Source organism: Colletotrichum fioriniae, assembly GCF_027942845.1.
Source record: "Colletotrichum fioriniae strain IMI 355084 chromosome Unknown scaffold_17, whole genome shotgun sequence".
In the NCBI taxonomy this organism is placed as follows: domain Eukaryota; kingdom Fungi; phylum Ascomycota; class Sordariomycetes; order Glomerellales; family Glomerellaceae; genus Colletotrichum; species Colletotrichum fioriniae.
In genome coordinates, this window is record NW_027076853.1 from 266,430 (window position 1) to 290,740 (window position 24,311).

At 54.0% G+C, this 24,311-nt stretch overlaps 5 protein-coding genes across 5 annotated transcripts; 1 reads left to right on the top strand and 4 right to left on the bottom strand.

Annotated features, from left to right (window-relative positions):
• Positions 1-886: 886 nt before the first annotated feature.
• Positions 887-3,138, bottom strand: N0V96_011276 (uncharacterized protein; the record flags this gene model as incomplete). Its single annotated transcript, XM_065759223.1, has 2 exons — positions 887-1,631; positions 2,033-3,138. 2 exons carry the CDS (start codon positions 3,136-3,138, stop codon positions 887-889), a joined length of 1,851 nt encoding a protein of 616 aa, XP_065612120.1.
• Positions 3,139-3,641: 503 nt separating this feature from the next.
• On the bottom strand, positions 3,642-5,495 carry N0V96_011277 (uncharacterized protein; the record flags this gene model as incomplete). Its single annotated transcript, XM_065759224.1, has 3 exons — positions 3,642-4,384; positions 4,438-4,584; positions 5,090-5,495. 3 exons carry the CDS (start codon positions 5,493-5,495, stop codon positions 3,642-3,644), a joined length of 1,296 nt encoding a protein of 431 aa, XP_065612121.1.
• Positions 5,496-7,870: 2,375 nt separating this feature from the next.
• On the bottom strand, positions 7,871-9,514 carry N0V96_011278 (uncharacterized protein; the record flags this gene model as incomplete). Its single annotated transcript, XM_053199409.1, has 1 exon — positions 7,871-9,514. One exon carries the CDS (start codon positions 9,512-9,514, stop codon positions 7,871-7,873), a length of 1,644 nt encoding a protein of 547 aa, XP_053043156.1.
• An 8,113-nt stretch (positions 9,515-17,627) lies between these two features.
• Positions 17,628-19,022, top strand: N0V96_011279 (uncharacterized protein; the record flags this gene model as incomplete). Its single annotated transcript, XM_065759225.1, has 2 exons — positions 17,628-17,634; positions 17,665-19,022. The coding sequence occupies 2 exons, from the start codon at positions 17,628-17,630 to the stop codon at positions 19,020-19,022; spliced, it is 1,365 nt and encodes a 454-aa protein (XP_065612122.1).
• A 2,018-nt stretch (positions 19,023-21,040) lies between these two features.
• On the bottom strand, positions 21,041-24,031 carry N0V96_011280 (uncharacterized protein; the record flags this gene model as incomplete). The annotated part of the gene is made up of 2 exons (XM_053199407.2): positions 21,041-23,667; positions 23,983-24,031. 2 exons carry the CDS (start codon positions 24,029-24,031, stop codon positions 21,041-21,043), a joined length of 2,676 nt encoding a protein of 891 aa, XP_053043154.2.
• Positions 24,032-24,311: the final 280 nt, after the last annotated feature.

Consider the following 24,311-nt stretch of genomic DNA (forward strand, 5'->3'; position numbering starts at 1 on the left):
ATCCTTCTATGACCAAGCTTGCAACATTGTGAAAAGGCGTCGCTAGGGAGCCAGCGTGGACTTCCTCAGCAAACTCTTCGAAGGCCGAATCCCACACTCAGCCACAACTCATGGAACAAGTCTTCCTGAAATCCAGTTTCATCTATAGACGTCCAATATGAAGTACTGGTGACTTGACAAAGACTTCTGGACTCGACATATACAGTGCTTACTTCTTGAGGGTTGCTTTGGGGGAAGGCTGATGTGTACTAGACAGCGTCAGCTTCAACATCTTTACCGTCATAACCGAGGAAGCAAAGGCGACTGTGAAAGCAACACCATCAAGAGTGTTTCAGTTAATTGACGGAAAGCAACCTTGTTGCTTGGGCTGTTTCTATGGTGTGCTTCATCGAGGCTCAGCGGTAGCGTTCCCCACCACGACCGCCCGCAAGTGGACCACGATAGCTTCACAAAAACATCAAAAACATACAACACCAGGTATTCGCTGGTCGTCACCGACCCAACTACTAATCCGGCCCTCATTGGCTTGTCTATGGGAGAGCGGACGGGATCCCGAATTTTCCAATGGGTATGGTCGTATGTGAAGGTATCTTGAGATCCTAGAGGCTGTGAAGGGCGACAGATCACACTGCAAGGCGTAGGAGCTATCTCAACGTGTACTTTTCTCCGATTTCTTTCAATTATAGTGTGTCATATAAAAGCTTAATTTAAATCACTTCAACCAAGCACAGAAATTATCTACCGAGCACCGTCGTGAGGGGGGCTGGCCCAGGCGTGATGATGACTTGTCGAGGTCCTTGCCCTGACTTGTATCGAAGTGCTATCGTAGCCCAGCTTCCCATCGATTTTGCTGATGTTTGGGATTTGGATCTCTGCCCATCACTCTCTAGCCTTGATCATTCTGTTGGTGTCTGCCTCTATCATTGTTGTTGATGTTGACGGCCTCTTCGCGCTTCTCGTCTGCCACGGCCGCTTCTACTGACGCCAGTGTCAGAGAGTTCGATGCCATGTGCTTTCCAACACCATTATAGACGCTGCTTGCTTCATGTAGGATATTGTTTGGGCATATAGCGGCCATGTCCAGATATTCGTTGGATGGATAGCTGCATAATTGGTTGAGGCCTCCCTCAATACAGTTCGAATCAGCCTCTTGCCACTGTGTCAATGAAGGAATCTGATCATCCCATAACGCCTGAGTGAAGTCGTGTTCATCGATTGAACCGAAAGTAGCGAAACATGAAGAAACGCCCGTGGTGTCATCAATTCCGTCTATACCGGTCTCTAGTACCAGTGACGCAACAGATGCGTCTTGGTGAATCGACGAAGCGAAGTCCTCAACGCACCTCGCGTCAGACAGGTTTTTCATAGTCGATGAGGATGTGGCTTTTTGAGATGCAGTACATGCGCCTCCTGGATGCTGCGGGCCGTGGCTTTCGTTCGTTCTGGCGATCTTCTTTTGAGCAAATGCCTCGAAGAGCCCTAGCACTGCACGCCTTTTGGCGCTGTCGAGGGAGACTTCAGCGATTTCCTCTAGTTTTGAGAAGAACTGCTCGCCCATGCCAGAGTCATTGTCTTGGGTGAACAGCTCCTGAAGATCACTGTGTCCTACAATGCTGTCATCGTACTGGATCCTGTAGACTGTAGTAAGGGTCAGTAACTCTGATCAACCCTGGAAATGTCAGCAAATGAACCTGGACCGACGTACAAGGGTCTGGAATGACAGTGCAATCCGGGAACAGTATGCGGTAGATATTCCTCCAATTCTCTTCCTCTGATCTATTGCCTCGTGCCCGCTTCCGACTTTTCAATTTCTTCAACTGGTCTTTGTTAAAACCTTCGATAGAGACATTCTTGACGAGTTTGCAGGGTTCCTCTAGCTGAGCATGCTCTGCCGAATCAGCTTGATTCTCGAAGACTCTGCCGCAACGTAGGCAGTTGGGCTTTTGTTCATGGTGTCTGTATAGATGCTCTCTAAAGGTAGGATTATCGATCATTAGTCTTGGCGAGCTTCCAGTTGCAGAGAGAAACTTACTTCAGTCTGTGAGTGGAGGGGAAGTAGCGAGTGCACGACAGAGTTTCTCCGTAAACCGCCGGATTGAACTTGAGGTATGGACAAGCTAACTTGATTCCCTTGGAATGCGATGCTGTTGGTGGTCTGGTCGGGTCGGGGTGCGACGACCCAGAGAAGCGAGTATCTCTGGATGCCTTCGGCGTCTGGGAAAGATCATCCTTCGTGCGTATCTGTCCCTTGCCAATCTCATCGAATGATTCACGTGGCTTGATATTGGCGTTGCTATTTGTTGAAAGTCCGGACGATTTCGCGAGCTGAACCGAATCGTCCTGTGTAGAGCCCGTATTTCTCTCGGGCCCTCGGGGTTCAATTTGCGTTTCTCCTGCGTCTTCATAGCGGCTGAGTATACCAATAACTTTATAAGGAATGGCAGAACTCTTGTCGTCTTTCTTCGCTTCCTGTAGGTGAGATGTAGCCGTACTTTTGGGCCTGCTGTAAGGAACAGGCACGAACTTGGTTTCATCGTCGTTCGGAGAGAAGCCAGACTTGTCCCTGCTTAATGTATAATTCCTAGGCTGTTCCGGGTTCGCCGCGAATGTCTTGGACCTTTTCGATTCGCCGAGTGTCATCTGTCCAAGCTGTTCTGGAAGCGTGGCTGCATTGCAGACCTCGAGGTCATGTTGCTGATGGCTGTGCTTGCTCGTTATAGAGACCGAAGCTTCTGATTCAAGTTTGACTGAAGCATCGCATTCTCCTCCTGGTCCTCCTGATGCCCCCCATCCTCTCCATCCCTCATCTTCATCATCTTCATCATCTTCATCATCTTCATCATCTTCATCATCTTCATCATCTTCATCATCTTCATCATCTTCATCATCTTCATCATCTTCATCATCTTCATCATCTTCATCATCTTCATCATCATCTTCTTCAAAGATACATAGAACCCAACCCGCGCCTCCTGTCCAGATCAAGTCGTTGATAGATGGGATCGAGAGACCGAAATCGTAGCCCTCCTCAGCACCTGGCTTGACCGTCAGGCGGGATCCGACCCATGCCGATTCTTCCTCATTAGCCGTACTATTGCCGGGTACACATTCAGCAGGACTCTGAGCTGGAGTAGACATGTCGCCCGAAATGTGTTCAAGGGTTGATCAAGTACAATAGCCCCTAGAAAGATAGAAGAGGTTGACACAACAACTGGATAGTAATGATGATAGATAGAATTGGTTTCGGGGCGTATAGGCTCTTTTTTGGGACGCAGAATGCCAAGACTCTGTTTTGCGAAATCTCGCAAATCTTCTTCGCTGCATAATGCTCAACAATTGCTGCCTAATAGTTGGCTGTCGCGGTGTCGAAGGCGAGGGGATGCTGTCCGCCAGTTGGACGAAATGCAGCAGAAACGTCAGTCATGCATGTGCTTGATATGTACGTCTACGTCATGCCACTGCTGTAGGTCCATAGAAGTCACATACCTAGACATTTTGTTATTCTCGAGAAATATGAATACTTTGCGGGGATTGCCGCAGCATCGTATCAAGAATTGTTGGACAAGGGTAGGAAGAAAACCATAGGGGTAGCACGAATCCCTTCAAGTTGTCATCGATTGTTTGATGACTATTTACTCTTCCTAAGATGTGTAGTCCTGACCTACAACATGTTGAAGGGTCGAAACATTACTAACGCCATCGTAGGCATTCATAGGCTCAACCCCAAATGTCTTGTCTTGAGCTTGGGAGAGGCCTCCTGGCAAAGCAGTCCCAGTGCCAAGTAAGCCGTCCAGCCACGCGTCTCCATTGTCATTGGCAAACGCCGCATCCCAGGCCGACCAGCAAGCAATATCCGAGTCCATGTCGAGACCAAAGGCTTGAAAATCCACCGGAATACTGCGGGGCCCCGTTGCTTCTATCGACGGCAAGGAACCCAAAGCCATCACCGCATCCATCGACGGCACTCCGGCTTGCGATGCTTCATGCAAAGCGTAGACCTCGTCTTGCTTCTCTTTCAACTTCTCGTCCGGTTTATCTTCAGCAACCGTACGCAGTAGCTTCTCGCTCGGAGCTCGAGCGGACCGTTCGGTCCCAAAGGACTTTTCAATCTGACTAGACTTTGAGGGGAGTGTGATAGCCCTGTTCTTGATGTCTCCCTCCGTGGACTGGCGGAGCATCTTAACGGCGAACCCCCTGAACACGTTCAAAAGCTTCCTCCGCTTCTTCTTAGTCAAACGCCCACCAACAGCTTCCTCCAGTTTCGAGGACATCTCCTCTTCCACTGGCGACGGGATGTCTCTGGTGAAAATACTTTCGACATCGTCTTGCTCTTGCTTTGGCGTCTGGTCTGCGGCGGTTCGGTCATCGACAGGCGTCTTGTAGACTACCACCAGTGTCAGCTAGTCCCCACAGCCACACCCGGTTCATGGTACTTACATGGATCTGGTACGTCTTTATGACTGGGAAAAAGAATCTTGAAGATCTCCTTCCACTTGTCCTCTTCCGTCTCGACGCCGTTTCTGCGCTTCTTGCTCTTGAGCAGCTTCTCTTGAGCGGCGTCAAACCCCTCGACGTGGCCTTCGCCTTGGATGACGTTGCAAAGAGCCTGCGCTTTCAGGTGTGTTCCAACTTCTGCCTCCGTCTTGAAGATACCTCGACAACGCGGACAGTTGGGCTTCTGTCTGTGGGTCCTGTGCAAATGCTCTCTACGTACACATGCCGAATCAGTCAGGAGAGCCCGGTGGGTATCAATAAATCTACAAATCCCGGAGGGGAGCAGCGACTCACTTCAATCGATGTGTCGTTGGAAACGCTGCCCCTCGACAGCCCCTTCTTTGGCTATATTTCGACGGGTCGTATTTGAGATAAGGGCAGGCCAACAGTAGGAGGTGTGAAGGCTCGGGCGGCGCAACCGGACGCGATTGTGCTTCAAAGCTATGATGACAGACTAGGGGAGACCCTGGCGCGCAGTAAGGATTCCTGTCAGGAACGAGAAACGGGACAGGAGGCTCGAAAGCGCTCTCTGAGGGCAAACCCTTCTCGTCAGAGGCATAGACTCTCTTCCCCCTCCTCGACCACAAAGACGTACGGATTGGTCGGCTCGGAGGCGATTTCCAGGGGTTGGGCAGAGAGTGATAGTTTGTTCCATTCGGACCTCCATCAACTTCGCGGTCTCGAGATGACCCCAAAGTCGAAGGCTGCTGTTGCACGGACGCGGGCGCGGGAAAGAAAGACGCCGGGGGCGGCTGATAAGGCTGATAATAGAAGGCAGAAGCCGCGCCGTTCCATGCAGGCTGCACGGAGTAGCGTTCAGATGCAAACTCCGTAATATGTGCCGGATCCGGAGCCTGAGCCGGGGCTTGCTGGGGCGCAACTTGTTGCGGTGGAGGCGGCGCTGCCTGTTCGTGAATGCCCAGGTCCGAGAACTGTTGCGCCAAGGCCGCCGTGGGATCGAAGCCCGGGCCGGAGGCGGCAGCCCACATTGCGGCATCCATACCAATGGGCGATTACCTCAAAATACAATAAAAAGTTGCAGAAACTTGCAAAGGTGGTGTTATGGGATTGTCTACCTCCGACGACGGATGTGATGTCTTCTGGAATGGGGAGAGAGTGCGAAGACGCGGGAGCCTTGCTTAAATGAGGCTCGCAGAATATCGCAACTTCGCAATTCCCATCTCACGCAAAAAGAGGCAGACCAATGGTGAACCCTGGCTCCTGTACATGGCTACTGCAGGTTTGTGGTAGGCTCGAGTGACGTCGTCCCCGCACACACACACGTTCAGTCAGGCGAACCACGAGGCCGCCTGACTTAACCAAGTCAGCTCAGCTCAGCTGAACAGGCAGTGGGCAATAGTAGAACAGGATACTGATTGCCTAGAAGCAGTGTCCGTGACGTTCGACGCGGAATCGCCTTCTAAATCGAACGAAGATCCCTATATCAAGCCTCGAAATCGTCCCTCCAGTTGTTTAACATATGGTGCACACGACAACGGCATCACATACTGGACAATGGGAGACACAGGTCCAGAGCTCTGAGATTCAATGATTGCTCTCATACAACGGAGTCAGAGTTTCAGTGATGAACCCGCGGCGCGAACAGATCTGCGATATCAACAGTCAACTCCGTGGCTACCCAGCATTCGGAGATTTCTCACCCCTGTTCAGCGTTCGTACTATATTCCCTTCACAATACACCTCAAGAAGTGCAGCTGGGCAGTAATCACGTTGCAGTAATGATACGGGTCAAATAAAAGCCTAGGATTCAACAATCCGTCTACGTGCTCTAGATCCCACGTTCCGAATACAAGAAAACTCCTCGGCCAGATGGGAGTTGGACGACTCTACAATCCTATTGCTTGAATTCCTTGGTCTTTGTCATCAGTTTCGTGGTTTAAATACCTAGACATGAGCTACGAAGTCCTCCGTACAATGGCGAAGATCTGCTCCAGCGAGGTGTAGGAACAAGCATGAACCGAGCTATCCGCAGTCTACCTCCGACCATTCTGCTGAGATTTTAACTTATTAAACAGATCACCAAGGCGCAGAATTATCCGTAGCTACCCGCAGAGTCAAAAGACAAGAAGAAGCATGGCTCAACTTTAGCATGGGACACTCGGCAATTGGAACATCTAACGTTTCCCAACGTCAAAAAGGCTTTGTCATAACAACCGAACACACTCCCAGTCACGGGATACCGACGTTTGAGCGCGTAAATGAGTGTCTCACCTAGGTCATGAGCGTGTGAGCTAACCCACAGCCTGATCTCAAGAATGCGCGGTACCCAAAAGCAGGCAAGGCAAGGCCGAAGTTCTGGCCCGGCATGCCCCGCCATCACCCCGCCACCAACCACCACGCATCCAACATCACATTTCATCCAGCCATCTACATCACGACGCTTTCGCATTCCAGACAATGATGCTAGCTGAGTATGCGTACAGCACGTGTCCCCACGTACTCGATGCAAATGAATTATCTCCTACAATAACGTCTTTTTCTACAAATACAGGGCTCCTCCTCCCCCGTTCCCTTGCCCCATAACGCCATGAGAGCTCTGCACCTCTTTGCTTATGTCTGCCTTCTTCTCAAGTTTTCACTTCCTCTTTCCTCTCTCAAGTCTGGAGCCCCTCGTAGGGAATCTTTGCCGCTGAGCGTGGCTGGGAGCGAGTATTCTGGTATGAAGGATACGCGTCTCTGATGCCGGAGACATGGACGATTGATCACTCGAAGAAGTCTTTGGTTGGAGAGAGTCGGGAGGGAAAAAATCATGATTGATTGCCGCCAAAACGAAGAAAAAAAAGTATGCCATGCCATGCCATGCTGACCCTTTCATGCCCGACCGTCCGTCGCCGTGTCAAACCATCTCTCAGAATCGTTTCTTCTTTTTTATCGCAAAGGTCTCCGAAAAAAGGTGTGATGCTAAACAGAAAAATTAGTCGTCAAGTCGCGCTTGAGAAACTCCAACAATGTCTAGACGGACAGTCCGTATCTGCCACAGGTGCGTTCTTCTAGTTCTGTGCCATCGATGAGGGACGAATCAGACCATGGTGAAACGTCCGTGAGGTCTGCCTGGCCGATAGCGGTTTCCAATGGCGCGTGAATCGTCAAAGTCGCCTCGAGGTCGTATGTTCGTGGAGAAGAATTATGTATACTTGTTCAGTGCCACCATTGGCAAGGATGTAATGTGTGCTCGCAAGAAGCGAAGGTATTGCAACAGTGAAGTGCGAGGGAACGGGATGATGACGTGCCATCGAGTCGAGCGCGTGGTAAAACGAGCTCTGGCACCCTTATTTTCTTCAGGGGCAATGCGAGTCGCGTAAGCACTTCGAGGATCGATGCTTTTGAGAGCTTAGTGCTTTCGAGCCGGAGAATGCTAGTGTCGGCCCACTTGACTGTTGCTGGCGCGGCTGCGCTCGTCCTCTTCCATGACATCGCTCAGGCGGGTCGGGTGATGATGCCTGGGGACAGTCTCCCAGCCTGGAGCAGCATAGCCCGAGCCGGAATAGTCTTGAGTGGTTCCCTGCTGCTGTTCTCCAGCGGACGTGGTGGGAGTCTGCAGGTAACCGGCACTGGGTGGGTTCGTCGCGGGGGTTTCATACTCTTCTATACCTTCGTCAGAAACTGGGGAAGGTGGAGCAATGAAGGGAACCTTGTTTCCTCGGGAATCGCGAACGAACTGGCCTTGCGCATCGATAGTGTACTCACCTTCAGAGTATCCACCCTCGGAACCAGCACCCGTGTAAGTTACGCCCTCCTGACCTGGGTCGCCGGATGGATAGAGGTTGCTGGAAGTGGCGGGGATGGATTGACCACCAGGTGCTTGAGAATAATCGCCAGCGTAGCCGGCCTGCTGGCCGCCATATTGGTCGCGGGAGCTGCCATGGCGACTGGGAACACCTTGTGTCATCGGGACGACCTGGACGCCGCCGAGAATGGTAGGCTGACCGCTTTGCAGAGACTGGGTCCGCTCACGTTCTTCATGCTCACGGCGACCGAGCTCCTCCCAAGCGCGGCGAGCCTCTTCTTTGGAGATCTGAAGCTCCTTCTTCATCTCTCTGACGCGTTCATCGTTGGCGGAGTGCTGACGCTCTTTCTGGATAGCTGCCTGAACAGCGTTCTCTCTAGCACGTCTCTCCTCGTCAAGGGCCGACTCTAACATGGCGTTGACCTCCTGAGCACGCTCCAGCTCGGCTCGGGTCTCGAAGAACCATCGCTGGAACTTGCGTTCGGAACTAGCGCGGAGGCGCTGCAACTCGACGACGGCGTGGAAAAGGTTGGCACCGGCCGCAGTAAGATCGGTGACCTGGCGAGAGAGCGCTTGGTTGACAGGATCACGCTCGATGTCCTGGTTGTTCTGTTCAAGCCGTCGAATCCAGAAGCTGGTGAGACCCTCCCAGTGAGCCGATAAGGTTTCCCAACGCTCAAACGCGTGGGGAAACGAGTTTCTGGGTCTCGATCCCGCAGCGCCGGATTCCTGGGCTCCCTGAACAGAAGTGTTAGCGGGCTGTTGAGTGGTGCTGGCCTGAGGGGCTGTGCTGTAGGGTTGCTGGCCGGGCTGAGACGTTGACGCCGTTCGACCGAGTCGAGTCTGCGGCTGAGTCGTTGTAGGCTGGCGGGAACTTCCTCCCGGGTTGGTTCGGGTTTGTGGGGTATCGGTAACTACGGGTCGCCGGTGAGAGGTGGGGTCCTGCTGGAGCACGTTGGCGGCGCCACCAGCTGTTCCTCCTCCGGCAGCGCCAGTAGCAGCGGTGGCAGCTCGGCGCTCCGCATTCCGTCTCTGCGTCTCCTCCAATAGGCGAGCTTCCTGCTCGGCTCGCTGTCTCTCCAACTGCATCTGTTCCTGTTCTGCTCTCTGACGGGCTGCCTCTCTAGCAGCACGCTCCTGCATGATCATTCTAGGACCACGAATTCCAGAGGGCGAGCTAGTAGGGTTAGGGGCGCCAGTGGTGCGCTGGCGGGTGGAAGCCGAGGCATTACCGTTGGAAGCGGCAGTGCCGCCTCCGATCAGATCAGCCATTGATGCGCCTTCTTCGATTTCGTCAGGCGTGAACAAGTTGGGTTGCCGAAGCGCTTCCTCAAGAGCAAAGAGGATGGCACTGCGTGTGTTTCTGGAAACGCGATGAGGTCGGTGAGACTCGCGTCGGGTATGAGAAGACGATGATAATGGGTCTCGGAATAACAGAGCTTCGTCGGAGGACTCTTCGTCAAAGTCCTCGCTCAGATCCTGTGAGAGAACTCTTCGCGCACGTGAATTTCGTCGGTCGTTGGGAGCGACGGTTCGAGGGTAATCGTAATTAAAAGTCGGTGCAGGCGCAAGTGCTGGCGTGGGCGCAGGCGCGGTCGCAATTTGTGGTTTAGGACTGAAACCTACTGATGCGGCCTCAATGTGGACCTGGCGCGCAGACTGCGGTGTAGGACTTGGGGTCGCAACGGATCGCGAAGTACGTCGAAGGGTGCGGTGGGAGAGTTGGGACGAAGCTGGAGTGGTCGGTCTCTCAGCAACTGGATCTGGGGTAATATTTCGCGCTTGCCTCCGCTGCTGCTGGCGCTGCGCAGAAGGGGTCGTGATTTCGTGAATTTCGTGACGGTCGTTAGAAGGCGTGGGGGGAGTTTGGTCTGTCAACTTGACGATGTTGCCCAGGTCACTGCTCTGACCTGTTGGGGTAGACAAGTTGGAATTATCACCACCTTGGTGGTGATTCGGAATTGAGGATTGAGGTAGTGTGGGTGGTGTTGAGGAGGATCTGGGGGAACGCTGATCCAGCAAGAGTCAGCAAGTACCGAAAGGTAGAAACACGGAGGTGGTGTGGATTGTGCGAAAGTCGGGTTACATGGAAAACCGGGCAGGGGAAAAATGGGTGAGGTTGGAGGGAACAGGGTACAACTTACTCGGTAGGGTGGTATCTTGATGATGGGGTTCTGATACCACACCCAAAAATGTTGTCGAAGGCGGTCTGTATGAGCAAGATGCTACTGCTCAGCAGAGACGAATTGAAGGCGGAGAAGTGAGGGTCCAGAGAAATGGAGTCCAAGAAAGAAGAGAAAGGTGCTAAGCCGGAGGTCTGAGGTGAAGAAATTCGAGAGGCTGGAGGTTGGAGCTTGGGTCGAGAAAAAGAGGGTGGCTAGGCGACGATGCGCTTTGGCAGCGTGGGCGGAATTGGACGGATAGATTGGAAGAAGCGCAATTTGAACGGATAAGAGTGAGATTGGAGCCACTTCACTGCTGCCAATGGTCGAATTGAGCTGAGCGGCCTCTTTGAACCGAATTTGTCGGAATTGCTCACTGACTGCGTGCAGTGAAGGTTTTGAAAGATGGCGAAGATGGCGATGCTGAAGATGTGAGATTTTTGGTGGTTGAAGTGAGAGGAAGAAAGGCCGCAGCAGTTTGGAGTAAGGATGAGAGTGAGGCGTGAGGCTTGAGGTGAGAGAGTGAGAGAAGAGGTTGAGCCAGTTGGGAGGCCTGCTGATTGTGCGTGGGGAGGAAAAAAGAAAGATGACGACAAGAGAAAAAGATCTTGTGAAATTGGCTTCTTTTTTTCTGTCCCTTGTGCAGGATGTTTGTTTTGTTGATGAGGAGGACGAGGTGTGAGAAAAAATCAATCTCATGTGAAGGAAGGAGCGGCCAATTGGGCAGTGACCGTTGGTGGTTGTGCCTTTCTTGCCCAGTTGCACCTTCCTTTGATTTTCAGTGTCAACTCCAAGGTGAAGTGAGTGTGGAGAGCATCACGTAGGACACTCCAAAGGAAGGTACAAAAACCTTGGGACCTGGGAGTGAGAAGGTGCAGCACTTTAGGCCGGAAGGGGGGGCCAGGAACTGAGGTCGAGGTACCTTGAACCTCAGGTTCTCCCACTTTCAGGTTGCTGCTCTTCAGCTTCCCGTCCTCTCTGTGAGGCGGTCCTCTTCGATGCAATCCAATTGGATGCGACCTGCTTGCTGGAGGCTGGAAGTTGGTCGCGCCGTGGGTTGGGTTGCGATGACCAGGCCAGGTACACGACACGTCCACCAGCCAAACACGCTCTTCTCAGTCTCAATCTCGGGCCGTTCAGACTTTCTGATTGATAGCAACGCCAATTGTCTCGGGTTGCCCTGGTAGTAGTGCTCGTCCAATTCACCACATTCAGCTTTAAGCTCAGTCAATGTCAGTGCTGCTGCGCGTACGTGACTGGGCTGACGGGAGTGAGAATTGTTTGGTGGCCGCTGTTGCTCCTGCTGCTACCTTGGGCCAACACGGACCTATGGCAGCTCACTAAGCAACAACTCCTCCATGCGACCTCTGTCAGGATGTGGGTGTCGAGGTCATTGACGGCTGAGTGGGTGGGCGGTCGGTCCAAAGTCGGATGCGCGCGATCAGGTTCGAGTTCGAGGTCAGGATGACTGATGATGCAAGTCGCGCAAGAGCAGGGCAGAAGGCAGGACGGAGACGGAGACATGGGACACAAAACGGGATGGGACAGGTGACGGTTTTTAATTGTTTCGGCAGGGCACCGGCATCGTACCCAACACCCAACCCATCATCGCGTCAAATTACGAACCACGGCGGAGCTTCGCTTCTCACCCGGCGGACAAGGCAGGGTTCGAACCATCTCGACATGGAGCTGGGGGGACACTGGAGTCTGGACTTTGGACTCTGCACTGGACTGACAGCATCCGTACGTACAAACCTGAGTACTGAGGTATTACATTACCTGACATTAAAAGGTAGTCCTGGTGTACGGATACGGATGCAGAGTACCAACAACATCTCCCGCAGGTGGACAACATGGACCAATTTCCCCTACTGGCGCGCCCCCAGCCAAGGTACAGCATCCGCCAATTCACGACGTGCAGCTATGTGCAGGCTTTTGCAGCTCTTTGCAGGTTGTTCCCCGTCGCGAGGTAACTGGTCTGACGCCTTGGCTCTGCCATTCAACGCCAGAGCCGGCCAGGTACATTGAGATGCGCGCCGTGTGGAGCGTTGAGCTGTCGTCTATTGCAGCGCCGGCGTGGAAGATGGCTGCAGCTTTCAGGATTGGGCCCTCGGGGTGCCTTAACAGCGCCTTCCTAAGTCTGACCGGTGCATGGCTCTCCCCGCTGAACATCATTGCCATTACGCGCATGGGATCGCGGGATGTGCAGCCTAGGCCGCCTGGTTATCGACGACCACGCGCGACCCGGTCCAGGGACATCCCGACAGCTCATTGAGATTATGGGAAACTTGGCCTGCCCAAAGAGACTCTGCCGGACATGAGCTGACATATCGGGCATTGGGTGCCAATTGGGACGGAGTGACGGGAGGATGGGCCAGACAGTGACAGTGTGCGACCAGACGAAGGCGGCGCCGGCTGCGGCCACGACGGGAGATGAGAGACGAGAGATTGGAACTGCTCGCCTCACCTGTGTGGGATTGACCAGTGACCGATCAGCCGTGGCAGGGAAGCTCGGAGAGGCAGGGAAACTGCCTGCGGTGGCCGCGGTGCCGACGATTGAAATTGAGCCAGTGGGAGAAAATCGGGGGGCTGGGGACGTGTGGTGGGAGGCGCACCGGGGGTGAGCTGTGAGCATGGGCAAGGAAGTGGGCGTAGGTTCGGCCGGAGGGGAGAGGAAACACCAATCAGCCCTAGTGTCGACCAATCTTGCGCATTCTGACCTCGGCCTCGAACTTGGTTGTGGTCACAGTACCGGCTTCGATGAGTGACGAGGAGATCCATGACAAGTTCATGATCCAAGGACACTTGTACGCCGGCGGTGAGAATGAGCTACTTTCAAGAAGAGGTGAGTGAGTGAATGTGCTGTATGGTATGAGAGACGAAGAATGTGAGAGTGAGCTTCAAGAGTGAGAGTGAAAGTGAGGTGTGGGTGAGTGTGAGTTGTCACTGCGCAGTGACGAAACCGACCCAGATTGCCAATCGACCGCCCTTTGGTCTCTCTTCTTCTTCAGTAGACCCAATGGCGTGGTATTTGCCCGGAAGTCCCCCGTCTAGACCTCGAGGGTCATTTGTAAGGATCGTTTGCCTTTCGCAAGGTGATGTGGGATAGATTGTATAGCGAAAGTCTGAGTAGGATCTTGGTTTCGAAACATTGTCTCTAGAGATTAGTGAGGCAAGCAAGCTATTGCAGGTACACAATTGCAAACGATCTAAATGGTCTTTGCTTTGCATATGTGCCTGGTCTGGAGAAACAAGCGGCCCTCTCCGTCGATGAACTGTCTAGACGATGGGGAATGCGTTAAGACCTGCATTGGCGCGAGGTTCGTTCGTCCTTCTCTCGATGTTCTGCCGCCCAGCATCTGACACACGCAGTGCATGGGACAATGCGTTGAGATGGAATCAAAGAGGAAGAAAATGGTCTTGGAAGAGCGTTGGCACCCACCGAGCGTTGGAACTTTTTCTCAAGCTTTGATAGCCAAGGCGTCCCAGAAGGGAGGGAATTCGAACATGTCAAGCTCAACGTTCAACCTCCATGGAAGCTTGCTGCTTGAGTGCGGGATGTGCTTGCTCTTAACCCAAATCTTGGCATGATTAGGTAAGGTAAGGTGCAGTCATCCAAGTCAACATCAAACTGGAAGGGAAAGGCCTGGGCCCATGTGCCAGCGAAGAGGGAAAGAGCAAGGGTGGCCCGTGCTAGAAAGGGAGCTCGGGGATCAAACTGGGAAACAACGGGTCGCTCCCGACGACTTCCCCCTGTTCCCTGATCTTGCAGGAGTAGCAGGACCCAATCAAACTGCTCAATGGACCTTCCCCATGATTAAGCTCGCAATTGCCTCGTGGGCCTGGAACCGAACGCTCCAAGCAGGTGCGGTGCAGAGGTGCTTCCATTCATCGACGGTTGCAACTTTCTAGACCTGGGGGCCATTTTTTTCAATCCTTCATTGACGCTTCACTACCCGTCTGTCTGCAACGCTTTCTACGCTTTTGGGATACAATTTTCGCGCCCCCAAACTTGAAGTCTTGAACTGCTCAAACTCAACGTCGCCCATCTGATTTCTGCCCATCACTGCCCACTTAGTCCAACCATTTCATCCGTACCTATGGATACGTTATCGACGACCAAGGGCCATCCTTTCTCGGCGTCTCTTTTCCAGTCTGCTGGACCCCCCAAGCAACCTCCCTGCTTCACTTCGACTCTTGAAATCTCTAAGTCAAGGATGCCTGCCTCATTGTATCTATCCGAACCCTCGACTCGTTCAAACGTAAAAATTAGCACCCGAGAAAGAAAACCTTGCGTTGATTTCTTCCGTTGACATCCTTGCCCGGAGACAGTTGCCAATCAATCGTAACAAACCTAGGGCAAGGGGACGCGCAACAGTCGGTCCTAGGGATGGCCCAGAGCCTACACAAGCCACTGCGTTGGCACCAAAACCTCACGATATCGGCAATCAACCGCCCTGAGAGCTGCTACCAGCATGTCTCTTGAGTCTGCAACCCAACATGATCGAGATCGAGATCTGACTCTTCTCCTTCCCCTGATTCACATCCCTTTTCAAGTATCCGCGAAAAAGTTTGTCGACTCAGCCAACGACCCTGTTAACTCGTGCGAGACATTGGACCCTTCAGGTACCATTTCGAGATATCGCAGGGAGAAATTTTGAGCTTCAAAGGCGAGAGAACTTCTCGGACCATACCCCGATGTGATAAAGCACCGCGCTGTATCGAACCGAACTCGAAAATTTGCACTTTCATCCAGCGTTCGCGATTCGCAACCCGAAGCCATCAAGGAAAGCGGAAAAGTCGCTCACTCCTCTTCGGCCTCCCTTGCAGCATGTCTCTAACCATATCCTCATATCTCCGACCCGCACACAATCCTTCGGAGCCACGGAGCATGGCAACATCCCTGGCTTGTGATGTTAGCTGACAGAATGAGATCGGTATGCTAGGGGCGATCATCCCCTGTCGATCGTCCAGCTGCTCAGGCCCCTATCGGATTGCCAGGTCGAGAAAATCAAGAAAGTCCCCATCTTACATGGGAAACCTCTTTTCCACGGTCACCACTTATTGTTCGCTGGCCTGAATCACTTGTCGCCCTTGGCTGCAGACGATCTCCCGCATCCTGACTTTCGGGGACCAAGACCACGCAAAAGACTTACTGCCTCTGTTGACGCTTGATTCCGCCCGACCGTTTGCTTCCCGGTCAGACCATTCATCATATCCAGATGCGTGTCGTTTGAAAGTCTGATATCAATTATTTTGTGCGGTCAACACCCAAATGCGCCTTTAACGACACGGGGCACATGGCAGGCGGCATGACGTCTTCAATACAAATCACTGAAACTTCCGCTGCGGCCAAGGCTTTATTTCCCGTTTGCCACCATTCTGATTATCTGGGCAACAAGCATCTTCAGCTCGAATTGTCGTTGGACCGCAGTTCCGCCATCCGATCGATCGAGCCATACATCAGCCGGTTTGTCACACTGTGGCTGTTGTTGCTCTGGAACGCCGCATGCCTATGGCCCGTCGCAAACGGCAGTATCAAAACAAATGGCCCGCATATTAAGATTGTCACCAAACAAATAGAATCAGGGGAACGCGTTTTCCGTCATCCACGGCTGTGGCTATCAACGTCTTGTAAGCCCCCCGCAGCTGAGGCGCTCCACGAAAGAAAAGGCTGAGAAATGGGCTGCGCTATCGCAGGAGAGGTTATCTCCACCAAGAGGCAGATCGAGATCGCATATGAGGCTCTGGATGAGCAGCATTGAGGTTCGCTTGTCATTCTGGTTGTCCAGTTCTCTTCCATACGAAGACTGCCAAGCTCATCAGATTGTAACCCAACCGAACGAACCACCATAGCACACAGTGTTCTGTGTCTCGGTTCTCGTCGGAAAATCTTCCCTGCGAGACCATACTACGAGACCTAGGCCCTCAAGCCTGGGTTACGTCAAGTTCTCGTGAAATTTTTAGCCGGATTGCTTACCCTTTTCTGAGAGTGTCTGTTGTATCGGAAGAGAAAGTGGATATTCTAGGCCGGCCCTCGCAAGTTTGCTGCAGCAAACGCAGGCCGAGAAGGACCTCCAGACTCATTGTGGCGCCATCGGCTCAGAGAGAAGTTCGTTGTCACCGTGGAAGCGAGACAACGAGGAGGTCGACACATTCCAGAGGTCTGGTTCCCACACCAAATCTTTTCCCGCCTTGCTTTTTCACCAGGACCCTCTCGGCGACTAGTCGAGCGATTGCCAGCTGCAGAAGTGCAGGACTAGTCTTCCTCGTCGACCCTGTTTTCCAGACAGAAGACGGACGCTGAGGAAGAAGTCTGTGGATGCAGGGACGTTGTTGAGGCTCTTCCGATCGGCTTCCCCGCATGACGGTCCCCATTTTCCTTGCTTCTTCGTCCCCTGCGCAGATTTATTGACGCTGCAGAAAATCTTGTTTTCCCTTTCGGTATATTCAAGTAGGTCGCTGGAAAGAGTGATCATGAAGATCTCTCGATCCAAGTAGGCCAAGCCGGCAGACTCCTCGCTTGCTGTAAACGACACACCAACGCGATGTTCCTAGAGCGCGTTTGCTGCTTCGTTAAGCAAACCCGAGTAATGCAGAGACCCAAGTCAAACCCTTTCTGTCCATTATGCATTCCGTTCGAGACGGAAGTCGCCAGCGGGCAGTCTACCATTCCTGCGAGAGCCGTCGAGGCCATGCAGCATCCGATGTCCACCGACCCGTCCACAACACACCGGGCCACATTCGGTGTCTTACCGGGACTCTGATTGGCCCCAGGCACAACTGTCACCGAGTATGCATATCACACGAGGGATGGCCCCTAGGCGAGGAATGTCTGAGAATTGCAGGGGATGGTCTGGTTGTCATAATCAGCCACCCGGGTGGACCAGAACTCAAGACGAGACCTCGAGTATGGAGAGACCAAGACAAGGTGCTGCATATTTGTGCTCCTGTTGTTTTCCGCCGTTGGGTGCAAGGCATATGATTCGTGCCGCCGGGCCAGCCGTGACAGAGGAGGCATTCTTACAACTTGTCTGGGGCAGGGAGAGAGGCTCCGCTTGGCTCAAGACGGCCCATGCATATATCGTTGCCTCGCCCTCATCCATGAGCTCTCCGGCCAGTATATCCATCGTGGCGTTATTATCCCCAGAGTTTTACATCCAGCATAGATCAAGCCGGTGTTGTAGACGCTGACCGCAGCGATGTCTGGCGCTCAAGAGGACATGATCGGTTACGCACAGGAGCTCGACATCACGGTAGCTTCTCGACCATCGTCTCGGCCGTCAAGCATGGAGCGGCAAACAAAACTTGCTCATCTTAAGCTTGTTTCCAAGTATTACGGATACGCCAACTTCTCATACCCTCGACCCGACGGCACTCCGACTCGCAATCCATACAGAAGAGCCGGTCAAACATACTCATCCGAAGACCTCACTCAAGATTACGACCATCGCGGCCTTGCTTGCCCAGAAACTCCAACCAAACGAGATCGTACTTCCATGGGCTCGCAAGGCTCCAACAGTTCAGCACCCAGTCTCATTGATGATCGGACTGATTCCGAAGTATCGCTCGACGACGACTACCAGTACCACGCTTCCGCAACTCAGCTTTGGGACACCTTCTGGCCGATTGATGAGGGAAAGACCCAGCAGACTCCAGAAAAGGCCAAGACCCATTATCCTGCCTTGATCCCGTCACCACATATCCGCAGGGCGAAGAAGACGGGTTGCATCAACTACAACGCTTACCCCCTACCACCCCGACCTGTCGAGTATAACATCCAGGTCCAGCACTCACCATCTCCAACCCCTTCCACCACCGAGGACCCTGTGACCGAGCCCCAACCACCCGCAAGTATGCCAGCGTCACCGGTCCCCCATCCTGTTCGGGGCCCCGAGGACCTTGAGCCCCAGAGCCTTCCAGAACTTCGCCGGACCATTCGTGCCGTCCGCTCTTCTTACAGCCTCTTCCCTCGTACTCAGCCTCAAGCTCCGAGTTATCCTCCACCACCCCCACCTCACTTCTCTGCCCTCTCAACTCGACCAAGTATGGGCAATCTTCGCAAGGGGCATCGTCCACCACCCATCCATCTTCATTCTATGCCCATGTCTACGGCCACGGCTGCTACCGCCGCTCCACCGTATTCTCCCGCCACGGCGTCTCTGTTTTCTCCTCTCTCATCGCCTCTCTACTCTCCCCTACCTTCTGATTACACGAGACCTCATACCTCGCATGGGAATTATTACCCATGTACTGCCGACCTTACACATCCCCGTTCTGCTCCCTTGCCACCGCAGACGCCGACAATAGGCACATCGTCGGGTCTAGATACGCCTAAATCTTTCTTCGACTTTGACTCGGACTCGGACTCTGACGAGGAAGAGCCCGAGCACACCATCTCTCGCTTCGTCAAGACGCTGCACAAGCGAACCGCCAGCGAGACTCGCCGGAGCGCCAAGGGGGCAGCCTATGCGGATGCGCAGCTCCGCAAGATTCGCGTCGAGACTGAGGCTGAAAGGATTCGCGAGAACCAGATGATCTTTGAGCGACACAAGAGATCCGGTGCCGTCTTTGGACGCATGTTTGGACGTACGCATGCAAGATCTCCAAACGCATGAAGACCATGTGGCTCATTTGTGCCTTACGAGCATATGGCCTATTAACGATGGGGGGGCGTCGGGATCAGCCGGCGTATTTGCATTTCAGCGCAGCGTTTGCATCTTACTCATTTATCTTTCTTTTGTTTCGTTGTTTTACTTGTCTTCATTTTCGTTATGTTTGCTCCACGTTAACGCTTGAATGTTCTCATTTTCTTGCCATATTTATCGCCATATTTATCATTATCTCATGAAGAAGAATACGGTCTTGGAACAAGAGGAGGATCTAGTCGGCAAGAGGAGGACAAACACAACGTTGCGTAGACCATCTGGGAGTGGTTTGCGCGGGAAGTCCCCAACAAGGGATGAGAATCCGTGTGGACCCCGGGGAAAAGAAGGTTTCCAAAGGGATGGGTTAGGTGAAGGGAGGAATTTGGATCAACGAGTCAGACGGATCAACGACGAACGACAAAATTATGGTGAGAGCGGGGTAGAATAGTTCTTCTCGCAAGGGAACGCAATCTGATGTAACGGCCTTTGAGCTCGGAGATGACTCCGTCCCTCCTTTTGGGGGGGAAGTATGAACGTCGTCAGTCTACAGGTCTTGTCTGACGACTTGACCAACCTAAGAATAGTAAAAAATTCAACAAAAACAACAAGATAGGATAATTGCCACAAGGCAGACTAACTAAGAATGGTAAAGCAAAATGCTTCTCCTACAACTGTGTGTTCAAAACGAAGTGTACTCCCCCGTGCAACGCTGTGGAGGTCGCCACACTGGAAGCATTTGATGACGTAAAGTGACGATGGAAGCTGCTCACTTTTCCCTCCTTTTTCTCCCGACCAAAAATGGAATTCGTCCAAAAGCTGACTTTCTGGCCACTGGGGTAACACACGAGCGGAGGAGTCCAGTTCATTCCCTACCACTTGGCCTTTTTTGCTGCGGCGTTCGCTGCGAGCGGTCCCATGTTGAAAGGATCTAAGGCTTTTGAGTTGCTGGAGCAATACGCGACATTGATATGTAGAGGGAGGAGGAGGAGGAGGAGGCATCGCTGCTTACGGGCGTTGGTACAGTCTTGGCTTTTTCGCTGGCTTGCTCGTGTAAGCCGGAGAGAGCCGAGGAGGATGTGTGGGGGGTGGGTGGTGGGAGGTGGGAGGTGAGCCTCGCTTCTGGGTTCGGCGGGTGTTGTATCCGTAGGCGAGAGAGGCGAGAGATACAACGAGGAGGTTGTGGGTAACCCGTAAAAAAAGGTTAGACGAGAGAGAGAGAGAGTGTGTGTGTGTCTTGGCGAGCGTGTGATAGCCGAGTGTATTTGTAAAGCGGTTTGAAATTCCTGTCTTGGTGGAAGAGTTTTCTGCTTTCTGGAGCTAGATACGCGGTACACGGGGAAGAATTTGTCTGGAATTTGCAAAACATTCGCGGGGATGCTTCCCACTGCCGTGCCTTACTCTGTATGATTGCCAAATCGGAACCCGATTGCTATGGATTTCTAATACCGAACGGATCGAAAGACATTAATCCATATCATTAGGGAAGATTCATAGACGTTGGGTTGATGATGATGATGATGATGGATAAGGTGAGTTGACATTAATGCATTCGATGCGTAAAAAGACATTCTATCGTGAATACCATGTAAATCGTTCCCGTACACTCATATCGTAAACCCCTTCCCTTCTCTGATCACATATTCTCTCTCTCTCTCTCTCTCTCTCTCTTCTTCACATTCATCTTCATCTTCGATACTTCGTGGATATGCCCAACCTGTGAAACGCCTTGCCAATGCAATGAGGAAACCCCAGAAATGTGACCCGTGAAAATGCCAGTAAACGCCGATACATGAGTAAAAAGAAATAGCAAACATTAGAAATCGAGGCTGAAAATCAGAAGAACCAGGCTTTTTATCCCCCCAGTTGCTCGGAAGGAAGACAGGATGCCCGAAAAAAAAGCAGAATAATTCTCAGAAAAGGGCGGGATAAATGTCGGACCTGAGGTGGTTTGAGGGGTCTAAGAGGTTTTGGTCATCAAACCGTCCCCATCATAGACCTCCTAGAAGAAGGCCTCCCAAAGGGCCCCCTTCTCCCCCATCGCCCGTAAACCTCTTCAACCTCCTCACCCCAAGCCTCCTAACATCTCGCCCGGCCTCAACGTACCCCAACACCCAAACACTTTGACTCATCCCCGCCGCAGCAGCAGACGCGCCCCTGGCCGAGCTGCCCGGTCCAGCGCCGAGATACACGCGCAGCTTTTCGGCCGAGCGCGGCGCGGCCTGGAACGCCGGGTCCGCGGCGCAGTCCTCATTGGCGAGGAAGGAGAAGATCTCGGCGGGGCAGGTGACGGCGTGCGGGAGGCGGTAGTTGTTGCGGCCGAAGAGGAGGGAGATGAGGGCGGCGAGGTAGAGGACCAGGAGTGCTAAGATGACGGCGAAGACGGGGATGTTGGGGAACATGCGGACGCCGCCTCCTCCGGTTTCTGAAGGGGAGCGGGTGGCGGTGAGGGCCATGAAAAGACCCCCTGCGAGGGCCGGGAGGAAAGTGAGGAGGAGGGAGAGGGTGGAGAGGGCTGCGACGCGGTAGTGGCCGTTGCGGAGGGCGTGAAGGGTAGATTGCAGCGGTAAGCAGGCGGCGTAATCCGCGAGCACGGAGCGGGAGGCTGGCGCGCCGTCCGTGGTGGTACTGAGGTCTGCCCAGGGCTGGAGGATGCGGAATTGCTGCTCGAGGGTCTGGAAGGCGAGGAGGAGGACGAGGCCGAGGAAGCTGGGGACGAAGCTATACAGAAAGTTGGCGGCGGAGAAGGAGGAGGGCGCGGAAAGGGGCGCGGCGGGGACGCCTGGGCGGAAGCCGGCGACGAGGCTTGTGCGGTGGAGGAAGGAGACGACGAATAAGGCTATGAGGAGGATCGTGGAGGCGACGACGTAGAAGAGGACTTGTGGGGTGCGGAGGCACCAGGGGAGTTTGTAGGTTTCCATGAGGCCGGAGCGGTGCGCGGAGCGGCCTGCTAGGAGGGTGGATGTGACAGAGCGGCGGTCGTGGTCATCGGCGGCGACGGCGGAAGCGGAGGAGGAGGAGAATTCGTTCTTGATGTCGTAGTGGAGATCGGACGGGGTGTGGCCCTGGGAGTGCTCCGTACCGAGGCCGTACCAGGGGGTTTCCTGGTTGTCGTCCGTCATCCAGTAACCGAGGCGGTCGACGATGCGGTTGCGGAGCATGGAGCGGAGCTTCTTGTTTGTCGGTGCGACTTCTGCGCCGCGGTAGGCGTCGCGGGTGTTGCTTCTGGCGATCATGACGGAGAGGTCTGCGATGGAGCGCGGGTCCCACATGAGCCCCGTCACGCGGTTGCGCCAAAAGAGGAGGAGTATGAGGACGGCGACGAGGACGAGGAGGTAGAGGGCCACGAGGGTCCAGACGACGCCCTGGACGGCGGTCCAGTACCAGACGTCGACGAGGATGACGGTGAAGGAGGCGCTGGCGAGGGGGATCGCAAAGGCGGAGAGCCAGAGGATGGCGAGGGCGATTTTGACGTGGATAGGGCCGGCGAGCTGCGGGAGGAGAAAGGTTTTGGTGTAGAGGTTTTGGAAGAGGGCGTTGCGGCGGCGGATGGGCTCGTCTTCGGAGAGGGCGGCGAAGGGAAGGATGCGGAGGGTTGCTGCTGCAACGCACTGGGCGTAGACGAAGATGAGAGAGGCCAAGAGCTGGGGCAGGATGCGGAAGAGGAAGTATTTGCCGCTGTAGATTGTCTCGCCGTAGGTCAAGAGACCGGGTTGGATTGGTGAGTAGATGGCGGCGGCCATGAGGCAGGCGATCATAACGAGGCAAAGCGTCATGAGGGCGATGAGGGAGGGCAGACGCAGGATCGCGGGGACGAAGTTGAGGCGGGGGTATATCGCGCGGTCCTCGTCAATGGTGTCGATCTTTGTCATGCCTGGGAAGACGCTCTCCCTCTCGCTGATGGGAAGCCATTTTGGCGTGGTCTCGGTGGGGTTCACACCGGCTGGGGTTTGAGCTTGGTTGTGCTGGTATCTCGAGTCTGCGGAGTGAGGCGGCGACATGGAGATAATGCGGGTGCCGAGGGACATGGAAGGCCTCTCGGCGCCGGCGTTGGAATGCGGCCGGGACTGGCGGCGGACCGAGTCCCGGGTGTGCGTAGGGACGGGGACCATGGGGGAGAAGCTGGAGTCGGGGTCGCCGCTGATGAGGGGGCTCTGGAGGTCGTCCGGGAGGTATCCGGCAGCGCGGTAGTAGCCGGTGTTCTCGGCCGGGGATGGGACGCTAGACGGGGGAGAGAAGCCGCCGCTGTGGCCGTGCTCCCTCGTCAGGGCCTCCAGGGCATAGCGGAGGTAAGGGGTGTCGTCGACGCCCGGGGTGACGGAGCCGTTGGCGGCGATGGTAAGCTCGTCGCGGAAGCCCTTGGCGCGGGCACGGTTGGTAACCTCGTCGACGGCGAGCTGGGCCTCGTTGAAGTGAACCGCCGGCTGGGAGGTGTAAGGGTCCTGGCTCTGAGAGGAGAACATGCTGCCGATGACGACGGGGGCGGGGAAGTTGTTCTGCTCCGGGTGATAAGGGTTTGAGTGAATTGGCTGCTGAGAAGGTGGTGAGGGAGCGTGGGGCACGAAAGACGGCGGCGGCGAGAGGGCTTCCCGGGGGCTGGAATCTTCTTCTTCTCGTTCTATGCCGTGTGCATGATGCTGTCTCCTTGCGTGGTGAGGGCGAAGGGTGTTTGGTGTGGATGAGTGTTGTGATGGTGTCTCAGCAGACCAATATTGAGGAGGATATTGGCCGCCTACGATGAGATTGTTAGTATGAATGAAGTCAAAAGAGGCGGGTGGACAGGGTTGTCGTGAGTTGAAGGGGTTGGGAAGGATGAGGGTGTGAAGGAGTTGTAGATGAAGTTGACGATGATGAAGAAGAGGAAGAACGAAGGTGTGGGTAGGGGAAGGAGCAGAAAGAGAAGGTCAAGTTGCGATATAGGGTGTAGACATACGTTGATGTTGCACGTAGGCGTCGTCGGGGTGGGCGTTATCAGGATACATGGCGGCTTTGCCTTTGATCCTATTTCATGGGTGGTCGTTGTCGTCGTGAGAACCTCGCTGCAGCTGATGCGGCGTGATGCGGCGTGATGAAGCCTCCACTTGTTACGGAGCCAATTACCAGCGGGAGTAAAGGCGGAGATGTCTTCAATAGTCTGGTTGCATACGCATATCCGAACTGCAATAATGGTCAGGGAGGGGGAGATGCACAAGAGAAGGAGAGAAGAGAGAGGGAAGGCTGAGCATCGTGGTTGGGAGTGTGTGTGTGGTGCGTGGTGTGGGT